The 24,036-nt window shown below is 41.2% G+C and overlaps 1 protein-coding gene across 1 annotated transcript in view; it reads left to right on the top strand.

Moving 5' to 3' along the window:
* The window catches only part of ARFGEF2 (ADP ribosylation factor guanine nucleotide exchange factor 2), a 34,565-nt gene extending 10,975 nt beyond the window's left edge, over positions 1 to 23,590 (top strand). The window contains 33 exon segments of the mRNA XM_038158971.1: positions 223 to 371; positions 758 to 888; positions 1,416 to 1,650; positions 1,917 to 2,016; positions 2,235 to 2,374; positions 2,860 to 2,968; positions 3,479 to 3,680; positions 4,121 to 4,232; positions 4,822 to 5,027; positions 5,897 to 5,981; positions 6,073 to 6,166; positions 6,169 to 6,243; positions 7,353 to 7,504; positions 7,740 to 7,868; positions 8,200 to 8,358; positions 9,461 to 9,608; positions 10,443 to 10,542; positions 11,294 to 11,334; positions 11,405 to 11,574; positions 12,228 to 12,379; positions 12,529 to 12,701; positions 13,116 to 13,276; positions 14,069 to 14,199; positions 14,308 to 14,437; positions 14,886 to 15,021; positions 15,847 to 15,985; positions 16,122 to 16,176; positions 16,429 to 16,543; positions 16,814 to 16,944; positions 17,927 to 18,095; positions 18,488 to 18,626; positions 20,014 to 20,131; positions 20,802 to 23,590. Coding sequence (XP_038014899.1) covers positions 223 to 371; positions 758 to 888; positions 1,416 to 1,650; positions 1,917 to 2,016; positions 2,235 to 2,374; positions 2,860 to 2,968; positions 3,479 to 3,680; positions 4,121 to 4,232; positions 4,822 to 5,027; positions 5,897 to 5,981; positions 6,073 to 6,166; positions 6,169 to 6,243; positions 7,353 to 7,504; positions 7,740 to 7,868; positions 8,200 to 8,358; positions 9,461 to 9,608; positions 10,443 to 10,542; positions 11,294 to 11,334; positions 11,405 to 11,574; positions 12,228 to 12,379; positions 12,529 to 12,701; positions 13,116 to 13,276; positions 14,069 to 14,199; positions 14,308 to 14,437; positions 14,886 to 15,021; positions 15,847 to 15,985; positions 16,122 to 16,176; positions 16,429 to 16,543; positions 16,814 to 16,944; positions 17,927 to 18,095; positions 18,488 to 18,626; positions 20,014 to 20,131; positions 20,802 to 20,978 — 4,463 coding nt within the window. The 3' untranslated portion in view covers positions 20,979 to 23,590.
* Positions 23,591 to 24,036: the final 446 nt, after the last annotated feature.

Here is a 24,036-nt window from a genome sequence, read left to right as displayed (position 1 = left end):
AGTTGCATATGTATTGATTATAGAAGCATAGAAGTAATTTTTGTGACTAAGTATTTTGACAAGAACTCCTACTAAGGCAGCAAGAACAGGTTTTGATTGTATCACAATATTCTTTTGCTGGTAACTGAGAAACTTTCCAGTTTACCAGTGGTAGAGGTTGACAAAGTCGTGGGATAGAAAACTCTTGCATGATTTTAATCATCTTTCCATTTTCCCCTTTAGTGGCTGAAGAAAAGCAGGTAACAGAGCCTGTCAAGGCTGTGCCTGCACTAGAGACTGCAGATACTCTTCTTTCTGGCTCTAGCAATGAAAATGTACAAACAAATGGGATTCCAGATGATGGGCAGTCTGTTTCTTCCACTGATAATCTGGTAAATAACTGCACTGGATGCCAATATACATGTACGAAAGAAGAAATGTTTTTATTGTGACAACTAATAGAGTGGGATTTGGCGGAAGAAAGGGACAGAAACTCTAATGTGTGTGTCCTACTCAGATTCAAAAAGGAAGCAGCAGCTGCAATTTAAGCATATATTGAAAATACCTGTCTTAAAATTTATTATATTAGTTGTATTTTTATACAGAGTAGGGACAGAGACAAAGGGTCAGTCAACATGTGTGAAAAGATCCAGGTCCCTTGTAATCCTGTTTAGGTTTAGTTTAAACTGTAGCTCATTCTCAGAGGAGCTGTGGAATCTCCTAATTGCTCTGTTTCTTTGTCTCACTGGGGGTCTGTGTTGTGTTTCTTATTCTCAAGGAAACTGATATATCTGGACATCAAGCTGCTGCCAGATTTTCCCATGTTCTACAAAAGGATGCCTTCCTTGTGTTCAGGTCACTGTGCAAGCTCTCCATGAAACCACTGGGGGAAGGACCACCAGATCCCAAGTAATGTGACTGGATTTATTATTCTTTCTATTACTATATTCTTTCCTGGTAGCTTTTAGAGACAGTTAAGTTGCTGCTGGATAGTTAAGCAGGTATTCAAAATCCACTTGCCAGGCCCTTGGTTTAGTTAGCTTGATGAATCTAGGATTGAAAATAGCTTCAAATTATTAAAAACTCAATACTTGAGATTTTTCATTTTTGTATAATAGGCTTGTTAATCTTACCAGTTGGAGTGGCCTTGACTATAGTATTTGTGAAGCCTTTGGTGGGAGAGTGGGGAAGTGCTCAAGAAGCACTGAGCTGGATTTATTAGGCTGGTCTAAGATGTTAATATTACTGAAAAAATTTCAAATTTGGATGGTCAAAATTCACTTGGCTGATTTCCACCCTCTTGCCCCCTGCATTTAAATGAATCAAAATAGCAGTAGTTTCTTCCTGATGTAGAAGAAATGCTACACTGCTAATGTTGAATGCAAGTATATGCTAAGAAAATATAGAAATGCATTTAATGTTGAATTTTTTTCTAGATCCCATGAGTTGCGTTCCAAGGTTGTGTCTCTCCAGCTGCTTCTCTCAGTGCTGCAGAATGCTGGTCTCGTTTTCAGGACACATGAAATGTTCATCAATGCAATCAAGCAATATCTTTGTGTAGCATTATCTAAAAATGGAGTCTCTTCTGTTCCTGATGTGTTTGAGCTCTCTCTTGCCATCTTCCTCACACTGCTTTCAAATTTTAAGACCCATTTAAAAATGCAGATTGAGGTGAGAGGCTTTTAATCTATAAATTGCATATGCTCTAGTTCTCAAAATACTGTTCTCAAGGTAAAAAAACAGCTGGAACTTTCATTTTAATGTCCTTTTTTAGTTTGTTTGATTACTAAACTAATATATTACTACTGTATCCAAATTCTAATATGCATGAAATATTACTGTTGAAGAGAAATTACTGAACAGAAATGAATCTGTACATTTGATGTGATTCTAATAATTTTCAGATCATCAAGTTCTTAATCTTATTTATTTTGCAGGTGTTCTTCAAAGAGATCTTTCTGAATATTCTAGAGACTTCTTCAAGTTCCTTTGAACACAAATGGATGGTGATTCAGACTTTAACTAGAATTTGTGCAGGTATTTGTGTAAAGGAATCACTTCTTCTGGCAGCAGATGAAAATTATTTTGAAAAGAAATGCCACATATAATGTTTAAGTACGAAAATTTGAATTTGATCCTAGAGTGCTTGGGTTAAATGTCTGGATTCATCTGCAGTGTCTGCTCCAACTGGCTGGTTCCTTTTAAAAATTCTATCGCACAGAATCCTAATACTTCCATTTCCTTTTATTTTCCAGATGCCCAGTGTGTAGTGGATATTTATGTTAACTATGACTGTGATTTAAATGCTGCTAATATATTTGAACGTCTTGTAAATGATTTATCCAAAATTGCACAGGGACGAAGTGGGCATGAGTTGGGAATGACACCATTACAGGTAAGGAAAACAGCTTTGCAGATAAGGTACTACTGTTTCATAAACAGTGCTATCTTTGCATCGTTACAGATACTTCCAGAGGTTCATGTTGTCTGTAACCTACTGATGTTGCTTACTTTTTATTAGTTTAATAATTTGCAATTGGGCGCCAAAACAGTGCCATTAATTACTTGGTGATTTTGCTGCCTGTTTGCACTGTGAGACCAGGCTGGTTCTGGTCTCTTTAGTTTGGCTGCTGAGGGAGAGCCAAATGAGCCTTCCTCTGCCTCAGTTAAATTTCTTCCTTTCTGGAGCTCATAAACCAGTGGTACCATCGGTGGGGTTTGCTTTGCACAGACTTTAAGCCATATCTCCACCATAAGCATTTTATTTTTAAGATTATACTTTTCCAATCCTTAGAGGGAGACTGTTGTAGAGACTGTTCAGCATGGTTTGTTGGTTTGATTTTTTCTTTTTTTCTTTTATTCTTCTTCTTCATGTTTTAGGAACTAAGCCTGAGGAAAAAAGGACTTGAATGTTTGGTTTCTATTTTAAAATGTATGGTAGAATGGAGCAAAGACCTTTATGTGAACCCAAATCATCAGACTAGCTTGGGTAAGATTGTTTCTGTATGGAGAGACTGATTTATTTAATCTGTTCATTCTTGTGTTTGTTCACTGTTGAGAAGCTATTCAGAAGTGTGGGTGCCAGGTTTGTACCTTAACAATTTGTTTACACAAGTGAGGTATTTTATGAACAGCTGTTAGTGCTGTTGCAGTAATTGATTCTCCAAGTGTCTGTTTTGAATAACTGGGTTCTGTGGATGAGCTTTAGCCAGGCCCTTGTCTACTATAAAGGCTGATGTAGAATAAGACATACGACCAGTCTCGGAGTTACTAAGTGGAACTACTGGAATTTCTCCATAGATGCTACTGCTTTTCTGCCTTTTGTTGGATTATTTTAGAATTCCATCAATAGAGCATCTTCATGTAGTGTAGTGCAGACTGCCAAAGGTATACATGGTAAAACAGGAATATTAACTCATAGATTTCTGCTTAAAAGTTCTGTAACTAAAAGCTCTTGACTGAACAAGGATAAGTTAAGTCTCACCTTGTTTGTAAATAGGTTCATATAAACCATCTGAACAGGAAACGGCTGAAGGTAAATGCCTGGACTCTGGAGGGAGGCGGAGTAGTGTCAGTTCCTTGGACTCCACTGTGTCGTCGGGAGTCGGAAGTGTTGGTACCCAGACTGTTGTCCCAGATGATCCAGAGCAATTTGAAGTCATCAAGCAACAAAAGGAAATAATTGAACATGGGATAGAACTGTAAGCCCAGTATGACATGAAAACTAAAGTTCACTTTAAATAAATTGTATTGTTTCTTATGGTCTCACAGTCACACCTGTAGGGATACTTAGAAATTGATATTAATGCTGAAGATTGTTGTCTGCTGTTGTGAAAAACCAATGCTGGAGGCTGTTGTAGTTAAAAGGAATTTAATATAATCCTGGGTGGAGTGGAAGAGGTTTTCACAGCTTTCCGTTTTGCTGGCTCAGCTCCACAAGAGTGTGTATGTCTAGAGAGAAGTTGGTTTGAGGGACACAGTTGTCTTGCAGCTCTTACATGATTAGTTGCCTAACTAGAAAGAAAAGACATGGAGCTACAGCACAGAATCTTTGATTTATGAGGACTCTGTAAAACTCAAATTTTATAGGCTGTTATATTTTTAATTGTGTGTCAATTTCCCCATGTTTTTGTCTGAATAGGTTTAATAAAAAGCCAAAGAGAGGAATACAGTATCTACAGGAGCAGGGAATGCTTGGCACTACAACAGAGGACCTGGCACAATTCTTGCACCAAGAGGAACGCCTCTGCTCTGTAAGATTACATGCAGCACAATTAATACCCTTGCCCCTGTACCTTTGGCCCTGCCTCCAGTATCTGTGTGCCCCTGCTCTGGAGTTCATATCTTAGAGAAATGAACGTTCAAGGCTCCTCATGGACACACCTAATGCTGCCTGCTGCTTGCTTGCTGTCCCAGGCTTCTTAGTAAAGTACTGTGTTGTGATAAAGTGCTGGAGGGTTCCCCATCAATGGGATGTGCATTTTGTCTGTCCCTGGAGGCTGGAGGGAGGCAGAGCAATGTCAGTGGCTGGCAGTCCCTTGCCAGCAAGGGAGGATCATGTGCTGCAGTGGCAAAGCATTCTCTGCTGCGTGAGCAGCTGGGCACAGTTCAGCTTTCCTTGGCTCTGCAGTACTGCAGATCTTGCCTTTGGCAGGGAGGGAGGCAGGAATATGCAGACTGAAGGGGCACATCTGGGACCCCTGTCCCTCCCTCAGCTGCTCTGCCCATGCGGCGGCGTGTCAGCTTTACAGAGCTGACAACTGTGCAGCTCTTGGCATAGAAACCCTCGTGCAGAGCTGGCACTTGGATTGCACAGTAATAACTGTCTCTTGTGTTTTTTAGACTCAAGTAGGGGAATTTCTTGGGGAAAGCAGCAAGTTTAACAAGGAAGTGATGTATGCCTATGTAGACCAGCTTGATTTCTGTGGAAAAGACTTTGTCTCTGCTCTGCGTATATTTCTGGAAGGTTTTCGTCTGCCAGGTGAAGCCCAGAAGATTGATAGATTAATGGAGAAGTTTGCTGCTAGATATATTGAATGCAACCAACGGTAATTCAAACCCTTTGTATCAGATCAGTGCCCAAAGAACATTCCCTGGCTGTACTGTTGTGTGGCCCTTAGGGGCAGGGGGTTGATTAAGCTCATACCAGGCCAGGAACTTTTGCAGGCTTGTGTGAGGAGGAGATCTTGCTGCTGATATTGGATAGGAAGGATACTGATGCTGTCATTTCTTTAAATCCCAAGTACTTGCTAAAAGGAATCACTGGGAAAGGGAAGCCCTAAGTATGTTAAAATCCAACAGCTAATACAGAGACAATTTTAGATGAATGTAGATCAGTCAAGTATAAAAAACCATATTAAGCAGTAGAAATGGCTAGAATTAAAAAAAATCACGACATAAACAACTAATAGCATATTACAGTGCTTTTGCTTGCCTGTTAGATGTGGAACAAAATGGTGTGTATGTTATTTGATACCAAATAGGCAAAGTTGCTATTGTTCCTAGTGCCATCAACACTGAAGTTTAGTCAGGCTTAATTAGTTCCTTTTCTTGAGTCCAGTTGGTGTATCAGTGGGTTGGTTTTATATCAATTTTAATGAGACTCTGTGAGTAAAAAATAAGCTGTCATTTAACTTTTTTAAGATTATACACTATTGTTCTTTGTGTAATCAGTAGGGAATGTACTTGAAAATCTCAGTCTAGTTTTTAATATTGCAAAGATGATGCACTTCCCCACCCTTTTTATTTGTGTTTTAAACTGCTCGGGGTTTGATGCATTTCTAACGGTTAGCTTCAGGCTTTGTTGTCTCTTTGGTTGAGTCCATAGCACTTCTGGCTATTTTTCTTGCTATTTTTCTTTTTCTTGGATTGAGGAATTGAGAGTCTGTAAACCTCTTTTGTTTTTTTCCTCCCTCAGGCAAACACTATTTGCTAGTGCAGACACTGCCTATGTTTTGGCATACTCCATTATAATGCTGACTACAGACTTGCACAGTCCACAGGTAGAAATTTCAAAAATACAAACTTACAGAAGTCCCAACATCCCTGGAGCTTGCGTTCAAAATCTGATATCCAACTTATTCCTTCTTACAGGTAAAAAATAAAATGACAAAGGAGCAGTACATTAAAATGAATCGAGGAATCAATGACAGTAAAGACCTGCCAGAAGAGTATTTATCCACAATCTATGAGAAATAGAAGGAAAGAAAATTGCGATGAAGGAGACAAAAGAATATGCAATTACAACCAAGTGCAGTAAACCAAGTAAGAAGGAACTAGAAACTGGGAATAGCACAGTGCTCTTGAACTGTGGCAGGAACCAAGGGATGGCACAGTGGTGTGCAGAGTCCTTGTGAAAATGCCTTGGGGCAATACGTAAAGTACATTTGGAATGGTTGATGAGGTATATGGATGAAACTGGCTCAGTTACAGCTTAACACTGCCTTCTGTGGTGGGAAGAGCCATGTAGGTGCCTCTGGCACCACTGCAGAGCAGCACTAGAAACCAGATCTCTTGGGGTTTTTAAACGAGTGTGAGGAATAACTCAAGGGGAACTTACTTTGCAATTAACTTGTTTTTATGTGCTAGACAACGAGCGAGGGCTTGATTTGGGCTGGTTTTTTGTCTTTCTCCATAGTTCAGTGGCTGGGAGGTGTCATAGTCCTCGTGATAGTGTTTGAAAACCAGAGAGATTGGAGAGTTTGTTGTAATCTATAGTCCCCTCTCCTTATACAGACCAAATGAGGGCTTCTTTGTGTAGCGTGCAGTAGAAACCAGTATCCCCAGCTGTACCCTACTTTTACTCAGAATAGCTGGTACTAATTTAATTCAAATTAGTGAATTCTGAATCTGCAGCATAGTGGTTTTCCGTGTGTTTTTATGCTGTTTGCAAGTTTTCTCAAAATAGGAACAAAATTAATTTGCTTCAAAATTGAAGTTGCACCCTGTAGTATAAGGATAAAGAAGCACTAAGTTATTAATTCATTTACCATGGTGGTGAGGGCTTGTTTTGTTTTCGGGATGTGAGCCTAAGAAGACACAGGATTTTCCATCCACATTTACAGGCAGAATGACTTAATAGAGTATGCACCTCTGACTTGGAGCAATTAGGTAATAGTGTGTGTTATATAGTAAAGGGCTGAATTAGTTATTTTGTACAGAATAAAGTCTTACGTTTGGGTGTGGTTTTTAGTGCTGGATTTCCTGGCTTGCAGCCTGGGGCAGCCTCCTGACTTCTAAGATTTTGTAAGATTTCTATCTTTAGATTTTATTTGCAATACCTTTATTTAACATTTTGTGATGCTCAGTGTGAAGAGAAGGAATATGCTCTTGTAAGAAAAGCAAGCTGTGTCTGTGTGTGGTGTTCCCCTTAGGTGTAGCTAATGAGAAGCAGCGGAGGTTGCTGTACAACTTGGAGATGGAACAGATGGCAAAGACAGCCAAAGCCCTCATGGAGGCAGTGAGCCATGCAAAGGCACCTTTCACCAGTGCCACTCACCTGGATCATGTCAGACCCATGTTCAAAGTGAGTGTCAGGTTCTCACTGTGTCTTTGTTGTGAAGAGTTTAAAGCATGGGAAAACGAGTGGAAAATTACTTTGAAGAGTTTGCTAATGAAACACATGGACTCTTTGGGTATTTTTGGTATATAAGCAAATATACCTTCTGGTATATAACCAAATATACCTTGGGCTTCAGTAACCCAGTGTTTTGGGTTAAAGCTGTAAGAGACCTCTGAATTTAGTTTCTTCCTCTGTTTAGCTTGTCTGGACTCCACTGCTGGCAGCTTACAGTGTTGGCTTGCAGAACTGTGATGACCCAGAAGTCGCGTCGCTGTGTTTGGAAGGAATACGCTGTGCCATTAGAATAGCCTGCATCTTTGGAATGCAGGTTGGTGCCAGACGTAGCCTGGGACTCACTGAGGGCCATGAGGGCTCTGGGAGGCAGGTGAAGAATTACAAACAGCTTATACATAGAAGATGAAGTGTCTCATCTGCTTTCTTGAAATGGTAAAAGGTCTTGATGTAATCAAGCATTTCTTCAACTCTGCTTTTCTTGCTGAACCCTCTATTAAGAGCGTTTGCTAACTGGCATCCTACTCTCGTTTAGCTGGAAAGTGCTCTGACAGTGCCAACTATCCATAGAATGAAAATTTGTAGGCAAGTTGCTTTCTCTGCTTCTTTGGGGACTTGATTTTCATGCTTGTTTCCCTTTCTTGTAGCTTGAACGAGATGCTTATGTACAGGCCCTTGCTCGTTTTTCCTTGCTGACCGCCAGTTCCAGCATTACAGAAATGAAACAGAAGAACATTGATACTATTAAAACACTCATTACAGTTGCTCACACAGATGGCAACTATCTTGGCAATTCTTGGCATGAGGTAAATCTTTATTAGTTTAAATAGTGAACGTGGTGTCATATTTTTTCTACTACTATCAGTTCCCAGAACTTGCTCCAAAATGTGAAGAAAGTGCATTATATTTTAAAGTTTTTGGGTTTTTTTTCTAATATGTATATAAAAATAATTTGCTGCATTTTTTTGAAGACCCTGTGGAAACTGTGTGACAATATTGTAATTTTGTGGCTGCATTTGATATAGGATTTAAATTATATCAAAAATCTCATTTGACTTCAGAAAATTCCTCATATAAACTATTTTATTCATGTTCATGGAAACAAAAATATTCTAGCTCACAGGTCCAGACTTGTCTGTGCAATGTTTGGCAACATTTACACCATAAGCACATGAAAAATTAGGGCTAAAATACTTTGGTGGATGATTGGTAAAGATGAGCTATCAGGATTATATGCATTTTCTTAAAGCCTATTTTCCAATAGCAATTTTTTCAGCTCTAAATCTGTGCTGTTGCTAAAAGGAGCATTTTTGCTGCATTGTGTTCTCTGGCTCTAGTCTTGGGCTACATGATACAAGCCGAAATGTGCTAGAGCTGACAGATGCCTCAGACCTGGCTCACAGCACACTCTCCTGAGTGCTTGTGCCAGCCAAGGGATGTGGCTGTGGGGTAGGAAGAAGGAGGCAAGCACAGCGTTGGCATTTAAACTCTCTGGGTTGGAAAATTGTTACTCAAGTGGTGATAGCTGCAATGTTTCAGTCTTTTCATCTCTAGGACAATAAAGTCTCTAGAAAATCAGCTCCAACTTGTTTATAATCTTGAAAGTTGATGGTGTAAAAAGTAATGAAAAGATATCCTTTAGTAGTTAGAGATCCAAGTTAGATTTTGGAACACCTTTTTATTCTTGTATTGGAATGATTAATGGTGGCTGATAATATTGAATGCAATCAACTTAATTTTCAGTTTTATTAGTAATGTTTTAACTCCATCAAAGCTGTTATAACGGCCAAAGTTGTTTGAAATGGTTGGAGAACCTGGGAAGGTCATAAATATTAAATACAAATATATGTTAAGAATACAAAGATGGTGGTGTGCAAAAACACAATGTTAAGTTTCTTTTGATTTTAGATCTTGAAATGTATCAGCCAGCTGGAACTGGCGCAGCTCATAGGAACTGGCGTGAAGACTCGGTATTTGTCTGGTTCTGGGCGTGAGAGGGAAGGCAGCATTAAGGGCTATGCCTCTGCAGGAGAAGAGTTCATGAGCCTGGGATTAGGTAAGATTGCCTGAACTTCACAAAGATGCACATACAAGTGGAGCAAGGATGTTAAAGAATCCTCAATGTTATAACATACTTGAATATATTTACTTGCTTCCAGGGGAAGCTGTGTTGGATTAATGAAACTGTGTATTCCAATATGTGTTTATAGTTACCAAATCTGCTGTAACTTTAGAATTGGGTTAAGCTATTTAATAACTCCTCCACATTTATTTGTTGGAATATGTTGTCAAAACTGTTTTGCCGTGCGAACTCATGGTTTTGTTAAAAGTATTAATTTAATAGAAAAAAGAGCCTTTTATTTTTAGGAATTAATAGATGTTTCAATTGATTTTCCAGAGGAATTTCTTATCTTTACATGTTGGGCTTGCTGTTCCAGTTCATATTGTTTCTGCAGTGTGTACAAGAAAAAAATCTTAGATTTTTGTCTTAAATTAGAGGGACAAGGCAAGTTGCCTTAATCTTTGTAAAGCCACTAAGGAAACAATTTAATTTTTTAAAACTTTGGAGTGCATGCTATAATGATGATTACAATGAATACAGAACTGTGTTCAGCATTAACTATTTGTAGCTGACTTAGAGTTCATCTTTTAAAATAGTATTTTATCTGTTCCAATTTTATTAACAATATCATATCACCTTAATCTAATAAATATGATGTTTAGCTGGGTAATAATCTGACACAGGTCTGGCAAAGGCACTATCTGCTCCATATAAATTACATTGTAGCTAGAAGCAGTGGTCACTTCTCTTTGTCTACTTGTTTGATGTTGGAGTTAATATAAAGTTATTTCCTAATGGAAATACTGTTTTTTAATGGATTTACGGCAGGGAACCTCGTTGGGAGTGGGGCTGACAAACGGCACATGGCGAGCATCCAGGAGTCTGTGGGGGAGACCAGCTCGCAGAGTGTGGTGGTAGCAGTAGACAGGTACTGAGAATGTAACCTCTGCACTCCTACCTAAATCATCATCTTTGTCATCTGCCCTTCTGAAGTGTTGTCTAAAGAAATGCTTCTCTCCTAAACTCTGTGTTGGAATGGGAGTTCTCAGTAACTGCTGATGCAGTGGTGCAAGTCTGCACAATCATATATTCAGACTCGCAGTGTTTGTTCTAACCCTGAACACGTCTGTTACCACATCAAAGTCCAGGACATGTGGGAATGTTCTCTGCTTTATCAGTGTTCAGTATGGACCACTATCAGCAGTCTGAACTCCTCTCGAGATCAAACAGCTGAAGGGCGAGAAGGCACCACAGTGCATCCATAGTCTTTGTCCTGTCTGTTTTGACAGCCACAGCTGACCATATTCTTAGAGGATATGAAGATCAAAGGTGGTTGATAACCAGTAAAGTCTTGTAGCAAAGCTTTCTGTCTTTTTATTGTCCCCATGAAATTTAACATGCTGTCACCCAAATGAGTGTTCCAGTATAACTTGGCCTGGGTAAACTTGTAAACAGCCTGTGCCTGTTGTTGCAGTGGGGCAGGAGCAGGGTAGACTGTGACTTGGTGCAGGAAAGATGCATGTACTGCTGCCAAGGAGCAAGAATACAAGAGGTGCAGAGTTCATGGCATGGAGGACTGTGAAGTACCTCCAGATGTGCTGACCTTTTGCTGCAGCACTGAGCTGTAACTGATTCTTGTGGATTGGCAGCTGAAACTCCAACTCCTGTATTTGTTGTAGGATATTCACGGGCTCCACGAGGCTGGACGGGAATGCCATAGGTACGTATGGGGGGTTCCAGGGCCCCTGGCACAGGAGCAGCCTGGCTCACAGCAGGCTTCTCCCCTGCAGTTGACTTTGTGCGGTGGCTGTGTGCTGTGTCCATGGACGAGCTGGCGTCCCCACACCACCCGCGCATGTTCAGCCTGCAGAAGATCGTGGAGATCTCCTATTACAACATGAACCGCATCAGGCTGCAGTGGTCGAGGATTTGGCATGTGATCGGAGATCACTTCAATAAGGTACTTTTTAAAATCAAGTTGCACAATGTGCATAAATAGTGGGACTTCTTTAATCAGCTTTTCCCTTCTGTGTTCTTAGTGGCTTGAACTCTGATATAGAAAAAAAAATCCATTCGAGGCACCTAAAAGAAGCACCTACTTAAAATCTAAAGTGTACAAATATAAATGTTTATAGGAATGATCTTTAATTATATAATCTTCATTATATGATTTGGTATTTTTGTAATTTTTCTTTGTCTTTTCCTTCAGATAAAATGCCAAGTTAGTTTTCCTCTAAAATGTACATAGGTGATCCTTGAACAACAGTTGTTTTCCTTAGGAAATTGAATAATGTTAGGATGAGATTTTTAACCAAAGATTCAATTTATATTATTTTATTTGTACTGTATTTATTTGCATTGTACTGTATTTTAATTTTAGCATCTTGCTAGCTATTACAATTCTGCTTGATGCATTCAAAATCCATGGGTCTGTTTAGATGGATGAAATGACAGAAAGCCCCTTTCAACAAGACCCCCTTCTTTCCCAAGCAGCAGAACACTAGAATGTGCTAGCACTGTTTAGTGGCTGAGATGGAACTTGAATGATGAATTCGTTACTCATATAAATGACACATTAACTGATAAGTGTTTGACAATATGCTTTTCTTCTAGGTTGGGTGTAACCCTAACGAAGATGTTGCCATCTTTGCTGTAGACTCATTAAGGCAGCTGTCAATGAAATTTCTTGAGAAGGGAGAGTTAGCCAACTTCCGCTTCCAGAAAGACTTCCTAAGGCCTTTTGAGCATATTATGAAGAAAAACAGGTGTGAGGCCCTGCAATTTCTGCTTTAGCTTTAGTCCCACTTAAGGATGTCACTTGGTATGGGTGGTGATCATGTACAGGGAAGTGGGGGAGTTACTTTGTGCCAGTGTAAAGTAGTCTTGCTTTCCTTTCTCTTCTCTTTATTTTAAGATCACCGACTATTCGAGACATGGTGATCCGCTGTATTGCTCAGATGGTGAACTCTCAAGCCGGTAACATTCGTTCAGGCTGGAAAAATATCTTTGCTGTCTTTCATCAAGCAGCGTCAGACCACGATGGGAACATCGTAGAGCTGGCCTTTCAGACTACAGCACACATAGTTAGTAAGTAGTGCTTGACAGATGCATGCACCCAAATTAGCCTGGCTGCTGTGAGTCTGCCTCAAAAGGCTCATCTGAATAAGGCTTTTGTATTTCCAGGCAAATAAACATAACCTTGCAGCCAGACTGTTTAAACTCTGCAGCTGGGTCATACCCTTTAAGTCTCCTGAATGCTATGGATGGGACAAACTAGATAGAGATACTCTGCTGTAGAACTTAGGAACGTGGTTGGTGAGGTGGGACAGGGAAGAATGCAAGAGAGGGCAAAGAACCATATTTAATGTAGAAGATCTGGTCCTTTTGTGCTTGTCTGTTCCATAGCAGTATGCCATGGGTGACATGCCTAGATTGATGCAGTTTATCTATGGATTTTTATATCAGTAAATTTTAAAAAGTGTATTTGTTTGTTCTTCACAGCAAATATTTTTCAGCAGCATTTTCCAGCAGCAATTGACTCATTTCAGGATGCAGTAAAATGCCTCTCTGAGTTTGCCTGTAATGTTGCCTTCCCGGACACCAGCATGGAAGCCATCAGGCTTATTCGCTATTGTGCAAAATATGTCTCAGAAAGACCACAGGTATATTTGAATTTTTAGCCCTGCTGCATTTTCATACTCTCTTCTACTGTTAAATGGAGATTAATTACTAATTTGTATTCAAAGCTTATTTGGATTAATGAGAAATTTTAGTATTACGTAAGCAGTAAACTAGGGCTAGTTAAGTAATGTTAGGTCTTGTAAGTCCAAATGGGAAATAACTGAATTATAGTCTTTGTGGGTTTTTTTTGTTTTGGTTTTGTGGTGTTAAGATGACTTGGAGAGCAGTGCTTCCTGTTCTGTCACCCTAGTTATGTCTAGTTCAGGTGGTTACAAATGTGTATTCTTCTCCATCAGTCTGTTGTGTGAATGCTGAATGTAATCCCTGGCTGAGGAGAGCCTGGAGTTACATTGCAGTTGCATGCCCCCAGTGCATGCTGCTTTCAGCGTGCCAGAGACCTGTAGAACTGGTTTCTGCCAATTTTGGGTTTCATTACGTGTATTGATGTAACAGTTGTCTGTCACTCTTAAAGTAGCTTTCCAAGAAGTCCAAACTTCAGCAACTTGTAGGGCCTTTACCTGGACTGAAGTAAAAACAGATTGAAGTATTTATTTCCATATATTATTTTCTAGTATTTTTGCAAATACATCTCTAGTATTTTTGCAAATGACATCTCAGAGCTATAATTATATTTTGCAGAATTGGAGTGTTACAGTAGGAACTAAGCTAACTTTCCAAGTTTGTCTGTACCACTGGTAGTATCTAAATTTGTTACATATAAAGTTTTTTAAGATAATTTTTTCTTTAAATCTTTTTTCCTACTGATCTTCAAGGTATTGAGAGAATACACAAGTGATGACATGAATGTGGCTCCTGGGGACAGAGTATGGGTTAGAGGATGGTTTCCTATTTTGTTTGAACTTTCTTGTATCATCAATCGTTGCAAGTTAGATGTTCGTACAAGGTAATAAAGCTATTCTTTTTTTCCTTTTTTCTTTTAATTCATTTAGTGAAGATATCACAGGAACACATTCTAACATCTGTTCCTATGCTTGTTTGGGTTTGTTTATAGAGGCTTAACAGTGATGTTTGAAATCATGAAGAGTTACGGGCATACCTTTGAAAAGCACTGGTGGCAAGACCTGTTTAGAATTGTGTTTCGGATTTTTGATAATATGAAACTCCCTGAGCAACAAACGGAGGTAAAACAACAACAAAAAAAAAACACCCAAAAAGCAAGCATTCCCCAGAGTTGTCTTTTTAAGAACTTGCACATTTGAGTCAGCAGTTTCTATTGACATCAAATATTGCCACCTCATACTGCCCCAGACTTAACTAAACACCTTCTGTATTCCTTCAAATTCTGTGGCATGAATGAAACTGGCCACAGTCCAGTGACCTGTCTGTGTGTCTGCCTGATTATTTTCAAGGAGAATGTTGTCCCTCTCTTGGGAGCATGTACAGTTTTCTGACCAGTGTTCATGTGGCCAGCTAAGTGCTTCTGATGAGACATCTATGGTCGTGAGGCTTTAGCTCAGAGTTCTCCTCTCCTCAGAGCTGTGTCTATTGTTGACCAGCCATGTATAAGCCAAGTGTTGCCATCATGGAAGAATCCCCATAAAACCAAAGACTTTTCATTTTCTGTCCCAGAAATCAGAGTGGATGACCACAACGTGCAACCACGCCCTTTATGCCATCTGTGATGTGTTCACACAGTTCTATGAAGCTTTGCACGAGATTCTTCTTCCTGACATACTTGCACAGTTACACTGGTGTGTAAAACAAGGTACCTTATTTACCTGTATCTTTTGAGTAAATGTAGTTTTAAATATTCATTACTTAAGAGGGGGAAGGTTAACTGAATTTTGGAAGAATAAAAGAAAAATTCCCATTAGGACAGTATGCGTTGCAGTAAATTGATGCAGTATCATGAGTATCTGAGCATCAGTCTTTTTATTGAGTTAGGCAACTTTTTTGTTACTGTGTTCATAAGGGGCTCATGGTGTTACTGTGACACAGCAAAAGCTTTTGGAGAATGGCATCAATCTTCTGAACCTTCTGCCAGCAGCCTTTTGTAGTTTGACTGCAGCAATACATTACCTCCTTTATTTACACATATAGATACGTGCATGTATTCTGATTTTTTTCTTTTTTCTTATTTTCTGGCACCCGCTTCTTCCCCCTTTTCCCAGCCAATGAGTACTTCTAAATACAGCTTTGTAAAGAACAAGTTTTCTTTCTGGCTCCAAGTCTTACACCTGAAATCCTGCATGTTACTCCCATGGACTATCGGGGGACGATCTTGCAGTAAATCATAAGTTTCCAACTGCTGCTTTTCCTTCCTTTTTCTCACTCTGTGCTTCCCTTCTGCCCTGTCTTTTGTCTTCCCTGGATGGATTTTCATCTCATGAAGGCTATTTTGAAACTCTTTTCTTTATTCAGTAGATTCTTCAGCTTCATATTGTTGTGATATGTTGTATAGGTAGGCTTTGAGCCAAGAGACTGTGCATTTCACAGTATTGGTAAAAAATTTTAATGGAGCATAATAGGGAATACTTAATTTTTCCTTGATGTTGTAGAAGTTGATAAATATGGAACATTTCTTTTACAGATAATGAGCAGTTGGCACGATCAGGTACAAACTGCCTAGAAAACCTGGTAATACTCAATGGACAGAAATTCAGCCCTGAAGTCTGGGGCCAGACATGCAATTGTATGCTAGAAATCTTCAAAACAACTATTCCTCATGTGTAAGTTCATAAGTTTAATTCTTATATTGGTACCCAATTCTAAAGCAACAATATTGACCTTTTTTTTTCTGTTTTGTTTGAATTTTTGTTTGATTTTTTTGTTGTTGTTTTGTTTTGTTTCTTTAACTCATTGAAGCTTGCTGACGTGGAGGCCTGTAGGAATGGAGGAAGATTCATCTGAAAAACACTTGGTAAGAGTTAACTCAGGGTGATAAACTGACTTGAAGGGTTTTGCGTTAGGCTAGCTTTTGAAATATTTGTTGTAGTCAATGCACTTGTCAAGGAATTGATAGTAGATTGTATTTGGTGTTACTGTAAAAAATGATGTAAAGAATGGATGCAGGAAGCCTTTGAATCTAGGACTAGAGCAGCCCTCTGGAAAGTGACAGCTGGTTGGGAGTTAGTGTTTCGGATTCCTGGAATTGCTCTGCACTCTCTTCTAGGATTTGGACCTAGATCACCAGTCTTTAAGCAGCATGGATAAAAATGCTTCTGAAAGAGGACAAAGCCAGTATTCAAATCCAACAGATGAGAGCTGGAAAGGCGGTCCTTACGCAAGTAAGGAAAACATACAAGCTTTTTCAATGCACCTTTATAGCCAGTCTTAATTCACTTCTGTAACCCTCTACAGAAAGTTTCGGGGCAATTAAACTTGGGATAAGTCTTTGCAATTTGTGTTTATGCCTTGCAGTGAGATCTTCTCTTTAGAAGATAATTCACAGCATTACTACATATCAAATTATTAAGGGGAATGTCATATTTTGCTAGCCTGCTGTAAGTGAATCATCATGAATTGCTTCTGAAACTTGTGTTGCTCCATTTCATTAGACCAAAAACTATTTGCTGGCCTCCTGATCAAGTGTGTGGTACAGCTGGAGTTGATACAGACCATTGACAACATAGTGTTCTATCCAGCAACAAGCAAGAAGGAAGATGCTGAGCACATGGCTGCAGCTCAGGTACCATCAGACTTACTTGTAACCTTGTGGTGACAGTAAAGTACAAACTGTGGAACGCCTGACGTGTTCACAAAATAGAGTCTTCTTCTGACTTTTAGCATTACCCTGAATGCATGTGTAAACTACTCTTAAGCTGTGATTTTTTGTCTGCCTCCAGTGCTGCCTGTTGTAGTATTACCTTAATTTTTGTTATCAATGTAATAGATTATAGTTGTTTTATCATGAATAGATACTATCAAAAATGGTTTTTGTTTGTCTGGGGGAAAGCATTCTTTTCTGCTCATTAGACTGAGTGTCTTCGTTCAGCCACAGCTGAAGCTCTGCTCAGTCTCTGGATGTTTGCACAGGAAGTGTTGCAGAAATTGAACTTCAGCAAGGTCAATGGTATCAAGGTCAAAGATTTCATTCATTGCCGGCCTCAGAGGCGTCCCTGTCCCTGAAAGTTCTGATTCTGGATAGTAGTGCAGTAGCTCTGGCTTAGCTGTTAATAAAGCCATAAGCTGGAAGTTCTGGCTAGTGCATTCAGGTAGTGTTTTGGGGATGGTATAGTTAAATTCCTAGTGAAACTAGCTAAAAATATTGATCCATTTAATTAAATTTTACATGAACCAAAAATGAGGAATTTCTACACTAGGCAACATTTAAACCCGCGCTGGTTTTGTTGTTCATTTTGATGTTTTTAGAATTCAACAGACCTACCCAGTCAGCTTCTAGAGAAGAGGAAATGTTCTGTACCATATTGCTGTGACTGCAATGTTTCAATAAGGGAGTTCTTCCCTCACCCCTGAGTCTTATTTTCTTATCAGTAACTAGGGTAGATCATAACTTCTCTCTTAAGTAGCCCACTAAGAAGAGTACAGCTCTGATCTTTGACAGGACCACCCTGCTGTGTTGCACTGCACTAATATTGCATTGCACCTGTAAATGGAATTAGAGTTACTGGAGTTTATGGCATGTGTTCTCCCTCTCTCTCTCTCTTTAGCGAGACACATTGGATGCAGTTATCCACATTGACACAGAAGACCAAGGAATGTATAAATATATGTCTTCACATCACCTTTTTAAGTTACTGGATTGTCTGCAAGAGTCACACTCATTTTCAAAAGCCTTTAATTCAAATTATGAGCAGCGAACTGTGTTATGGAGAGCAGGTGAGGCTCTTATTTTTATTTGATAAAAATGCTGAACTACACTTCTAACTTTAAGTATCATGACACAGCAATGTGCCATTGCAATTGCCTCTAGAGTTTATTGGACAGTTGCTTGCTTTTATTGCTTGTCTCCTTCCTTGAATAATTCTTGAATAATTCTGTTTGCTAAATTACCTGGGTTTTTTTTAATTAGAGCTGCACAGGTGGTACTGCTGTAGTTAAGTATCCTTATACATAAATCAGAACTCAATCAAAATTAAGGAGGAGGAAATACTGTCTGGACAAGAAATCATTACTGGTCACTAGCGCAGATATTGTTGATAAAATTTGTTTCTGGCTAGTAACGCCAGCTTTGGATGTTCCCTTTTGTCCTGTGTGGGACTGATTTCTAGGGTTCAAGGGTAAATCAAAACCCAATCTCTTAAAACAAGAGACCAGCAGCCTGGCATGCTGCCTGAGGATCCTGTTCCGGATGTACGTGGACGAGAGCCGGCGGGAGGCCTGGGACGCGGTGCAGCGGCGGCTGCTCAGGTGGGACAGCCCTGCTGGGGGAGAGCCCTGCTGCTGCTGGGGGGAGAGCCCTGCTGCTGCTGGGGGGAGAGCCCTGCTGCTGCTGGGGGGACAGCCCTGCTGCTGCTGGGGGGACAGCCCTGCTGCTGCTGGGGGGAGAGCCCTGCTGCTGCTGGGGGGAGAGCCCTGCTGCTGCTGGGGGGACAGCCCTGCTGCTGCTGGGGGGACAGCCCTGCTGCTGCTGGGGGGACAGCCCTGCTGCTGCTGGGGGGACAGCCCTGCTGCTGCTGGGGGGACAGCCCTGCTGCTGCTGGGGGGACAGCCCTGCTGCTGCTGGGGGAGAGAGCCCTGCTGCTGCTGGGGGAGAGCCCTGCTGCTGCTGGGGGAGAGAGCCCTGCTGCTGCTGGGGGAGAGAGCCCTGCTGCTGCTGGGGGAGAGCCCTGCTGCTGCTGGGGGGACAGCCCTGCTGGGGAAAGCCCTGCTGGGAGGTGTGGCTACTCTGCACTCAAAGTTCACTTAGCAGTAAGGAAGCAATCTGCCTAGAATAGATGGAGCACATTCTTGCCCGACGTAGGCTTTTCTCTGTGGAAGTGCTGGTGTCTGAATAGTTTTCCCAGCTGAGTACACAGTGACAGAGGTATAGTAGGATACACTAATTGAAAAACAGTGCAGTATAAGCTGCTGTACACCTGGAATTTAAACAAATGTAGAAAACAGTTCTAAATTAATAGAAAATAATATTTGGGTGAGTTGGTACATAAAAGTTGAAAGTACTAGTCTCTTATCAAATGTGGAGATCTCCCAACTTGCTCTTGGTACTAATACAATGGATTCTGATCTACCAGCACGTATGGATGTGTTAATCTGCTTAGTCCTTCTTTAATTAAAAGAGTGTCCTAAAAATAACCACAGTAAGTGGTACAGTTTGTACCTTGTGTTGACAATCTGCAGCAGGGACCAAAAATTTATTAATACAATAATAATTCTTCCCAATGTATGATGCTGAGCTGTGCAGATCTTTTTTAAACCAGTCCAAATTTGGAGGGAGAGCTCTCTCGTGGTGCTGTTGCCTAAGCTGTCCCAATGTCACAGTCAGGAAATAATGTTTGCAGGTTGAAAGTGACAGCACTTCAATTACAAAATGTTTATCAGGCAGATTAATTTTCCTTTTCCTTCTCCATCACCAAGTGTTTCTGTTCAGTTGCATGAAAAGTATTTCAGTTCAGTTATTGGGAACAATTCCTGTACCAGAAAAAGCAAATTTTTGTAGTTAAAGTTGTTGCATGCGATTGAAAACTCCCATGGAGGTGCATCTTGCTTGAAAACAAAGTACACTGAAACAGAGCATGTAATCAAAACTTTTTAAGGGTTTTCTTTATCGTTTGTGTGAACTGTGCCATCTCTGCAGTGTGTGCAGTGAAGCCCTGGCGTATTTTATTACTGTCAACTCAGAAAGCCACAGAGAAGCCTGGACCAATCTCCTGCTGTTGCTTTTAACAAAAACACTAAAAATCAGTGATGATAAGGTAAGAAGGGGCTGGAAGTCATGTCTGCTTTTGGGTGTGTTTTTCATTCCTGCTTCAGCCTGAGTTCAGTCTTTGTTTCCATCCAGATTGGAAGTGGGCCCTTCCTCATAGTGAGCACTCTCCTTGCAGTACAGCAGTGGCAGCTCCACTGTCTGCAGGCATTCTGCATTGTGGAAATGGGGCTGCATCCATGCAATTCCCAGTTGTGTGGGAATGTGGATAGAATTACTGAACAGCTTTCATATAAAAGCACAATGAGTGTGCAGTAAGGGAGAGGCTTATGCTGTATTACAGATGCACAGGAATGGTAAGGGTGAATTTCAGCCCTGTAGAATTGGAATTCCAGTTTCCTTGACAGCCTTGGCAAGAATAATTTTCAGGATCTTGGCCCTTTTGAGAAAACCAGATATTCATGTTGCTAGAGATAGACTCTGGTACTACCTGTGGGCTGAGAAGTCACAAAACCCTGACTCTGTTTAGGGGGTAACACCAAGGCACGCCCTGCGTGCGCTGCTGCCGCAAACAGCGCGGAGCTCGGTGCCCTTGGGCCGTGGGGAGGGCTCGGGTGAGACCTGCTGTTTTAACAAGTTGCTGTAGCCATGAAAGTGTCAACACTTTTTGTTTTGCTCTAGCAGTCGAGAATGACGTTCTGTTTCTGTATCTTGGCTAGTTCAGGGCACACGCTTCCACCTATTACCCGTACCTGTGTGAGATCATGCAGTTCGACCTGATCCCCGAGCTGCGGGCGGTGCTGCGCAAGTTCTTCCTGCGCATCGGGCTGGTGTTCAACATCTGCACCACGGGCGAGCAGGCACGCACAGCTGGCACGAGCCTGCCTTCCTGGTAGCTGCCAGTCACCCCGTATGTAAAGCTGTGTCCAGAGGTGCATTGAAGTGGATGGGAAAAAATGGGACCCTGGTGTATCACCATAGGAGCAAGTTACTCTTACCACAATGGCATTTGGGAACGAGGAAAATAATCCTGTTCTGTCCATCCTACAGAAGTGTCAGCAGTTTTATTTAAATTATTGCTTACAGAGTCCATGCAGTAGGTGTGCAGTCTCTTTGTTTCAATGCTAATCATTTGTATGATCCAGTATGTCTCTTCCAGTCTTTTATGCACTGCTCAGTCTTTCATCCCGGCTAGAGCTGATAAATCAGCTGGGTTTCTCCACAGACATTATGCCCCTTGGAACTAATGACTGTATTTGTGTAGCCTTGTGATGTTGGCAAGTGTTCATAATAAACTTGACTGTGGTGGCCAGTGACCACCCGCGATCCCTCTGGGTTTTCCTTTGTGTCCAGGACCAGGCCAGGCAGGACACTGGGCTGTTGAAGTGGACAGCCTGGAGGATATCCGGAGAAGGTTTTCCTCCTGTTTAGAAAATGACTTATCTTTTAGTTTATGGAAGATTTTACATCAGGAGCACCAATAGCATCTACTCCTTTAGCTTATTAGGCTTGAGTTAAAGGCATTTAATAAAAAGAAAAGGCATTCCTTTTCCTTTCATACATTGGCAGATCATAGAGCATACACAGGAACATCAAAAACAAGGCTCAGAAGAAATAAACCTACCTTTTTAACCCTTGAATATAATTTAGCAGTAATGGTGACTGATCAGCAAAAAGTCCAGTCCTTAACACAAGTTTGTTTCCTTTTACTGCAGATCTGCAAGTTCTGATTTGTCATTTAGTGCAAATGATTTTTGTTCTCAACTCTTAGTTCCTAGTAGCATCTAAAAACCCTGAATTTCCAAAAAACAGCTCTAGCAAAATGAAACAAGTCATTCACGTGCTCTAAGCTAACAACAGAATTCAGTGCTTTGAAGGCTTTCTGTGAAGCAAAATGTCTCATGACACCACAGCTTTGCTTGCCCAAGAGAGTTTTCTTTCTTTCCTTGAAATGCATCAGGTTTCTGTGACAATGTTTCTATGACAGGATGCTGTCTTGACCTTTGAAATAATTTTAAATTTCAAGTTTCAAGACTTTTCTAAACCAGGAAGGTATGGCAGGATGGGAAGAGAGACTCCACTTCCTAAAATAATGCAAAGTAGTATTAACTGCTGTGCCATCCAGAGTAGCAAACCCAAAATATTAACAGTATTTAAAGAAAAAAAAACAAACCCACAAACAGCATCAACAACCTACCTACTTGAATGGAACTAAGTGTTTAACATTATTTTGTTTTTTGAGTTGAGTTTCCTGGTAGGATGGCCTCAGGTGAGGTTGTCTTGGGATATGCTGCTCTGAGCTGCTGGGAATGTGCTGTCTTTGGAGGGGTTTGTGTGGTTGTTGTTTGGGATTTTTTTTGTTGTTGTTGTTGGTTTTTGTTTATTTGTCTGGTTTGTTTTTTGTGATCTTTTTCCAAAGGGTTTTTATGGTGCTCCTCAATACATCAGTTTGTCCTGTGTAAGCATTGTTTAGGAAAGGTTTTACAGTCAGTAGTAGTGACAAAGCTTTCACAATTTATTTTCACGTTTTATTTTTAACCAAAGAAGAGTGGTAGTTGTGGCTCTTTGACTTTTAAATGCCCATTAGGTTAAATCTATACACTGCTATTTAGTAGAAGGGAGTGAATGGCTATATATGAAAATAGGAGAAGAATGAAAAATAAGCAATGCTGGTATTTAACTTGCTGCATTTGAAATATCCTTTTGTGTTGCATCTCGTGTAGCTGCTCATTCCCTGGGAACAGCACTGCATTGGGTACTGCAGAAAATGAAGTATTTATTTTAATTCTATTTAAATCTGTAATAATATGCTATTCCTTTTCTTCTGGTCGTAGGTAGTCCTAAGGAAAATATTTGAACCATAATTTTTCAGATTTGGAATGTGTCACTGCCTCATGGAATGTGTTCCCTCATGTCCCATCAGACACACCTGGCCCAGCTGCATGTGTCACAGGTTTGAAAGCCCTACAGTCATGTCTTGAAAAAAGCCTCAATTTTGAGGTCTTAAATGACTTCACAGTTGCTTCATGGGCTTTCTTTAGTGTAAGGGGCAGCATTTGTAGTTTCTCTCTGCACACAGGATAAGCGTATTTAATCCACGCTTCCCTTCAGCCTCTGGTCTGAGACTGTTCTTCTCCTTAAGAAAAGCTTTTGTTGTATTTATACCAGGTGCAAACTGCTGAAGTTGGGTATGAGATATCCAACCAGCCCAGGGGCTGCAGAGCATGAGGGAGAAGGGGGCCTGGGATGCAACTGCATTGCCAGAGCCCAGCCCTGCCCCGTTCCTGCAGGCACTGTCCCCAGCAGAGCAATAATCAGGGTGTGCTCAGCTACTGCACAGCACTCTGGGTTTTCCTCAGAGAGTCTGGAAGGGCTGAACCCTACTCCATGCTGGCACAGCCCAGCCCCTGCAGCGCTGCCAGCTGCTCCCTGCATGCTGGTTCCTGCATCCCAGCACAGCCCAGCCCCTGCAGTGGTGCCAGCTGCTCCCTGCATGCTGGTTCCTCTATCCCAGCCCAGCCCCTGCAGCGGTGCCAGCTGCTCCCTGCATGCTGGTTCCTGCATCCCAGCCCAGCCCAGCCCCTGCAGTGCTGCCAGCTGCTCCCTGCATGCTGGTTCCTGCATCCCAGCCCAGCCCAGCCCCTGCAGTGGTGCCAGCTGGTTCCTGCATGCTGGTTCCTCTATCCCAGCCCAGCCTCTGCAGCAGTGCCAGCTGGTTCCTGCATCCCAGCACAGCCCAGCCCTCACAGCTGGCTGTGTGGCGAGCAGGACTGTGCAGTGCAGGGAGGGAGGGAAAGTCAGCTCTTGGACGGGCTGTGCAGCAGAGGGCTGTGCAGCTCACCGTTAGGGCAGGAATCCTGGAGACCTGTGCTTTGTTGCTGTGAGTCATTTCAGGCCTCCGAGGGATGGGAGGAGGAGAGGATGCTGATGAGGAAAACCCTAAACCCTCCCTTT

The sequence above is a fragment of the Motacilla alba genome, chromosome 20 (genome assembly GCF_015832195.1).
Source record: "Motacilla alba alba isolate MOTALB_02 chromosome 20, Motacilla_alba_V1.0_pri, whole genome shotgun sequence".
NCBI lineage: Eukaryota > Metazoa > Chordata > Aves > Passeriformes > Motacillidae > Motacilla > Motacilla alba.
The sequence above is the reverse complement of the archived record's forward strand: the minus strand, read 5'-3'. Positions and strand labels throughout refer to the sequence as shown.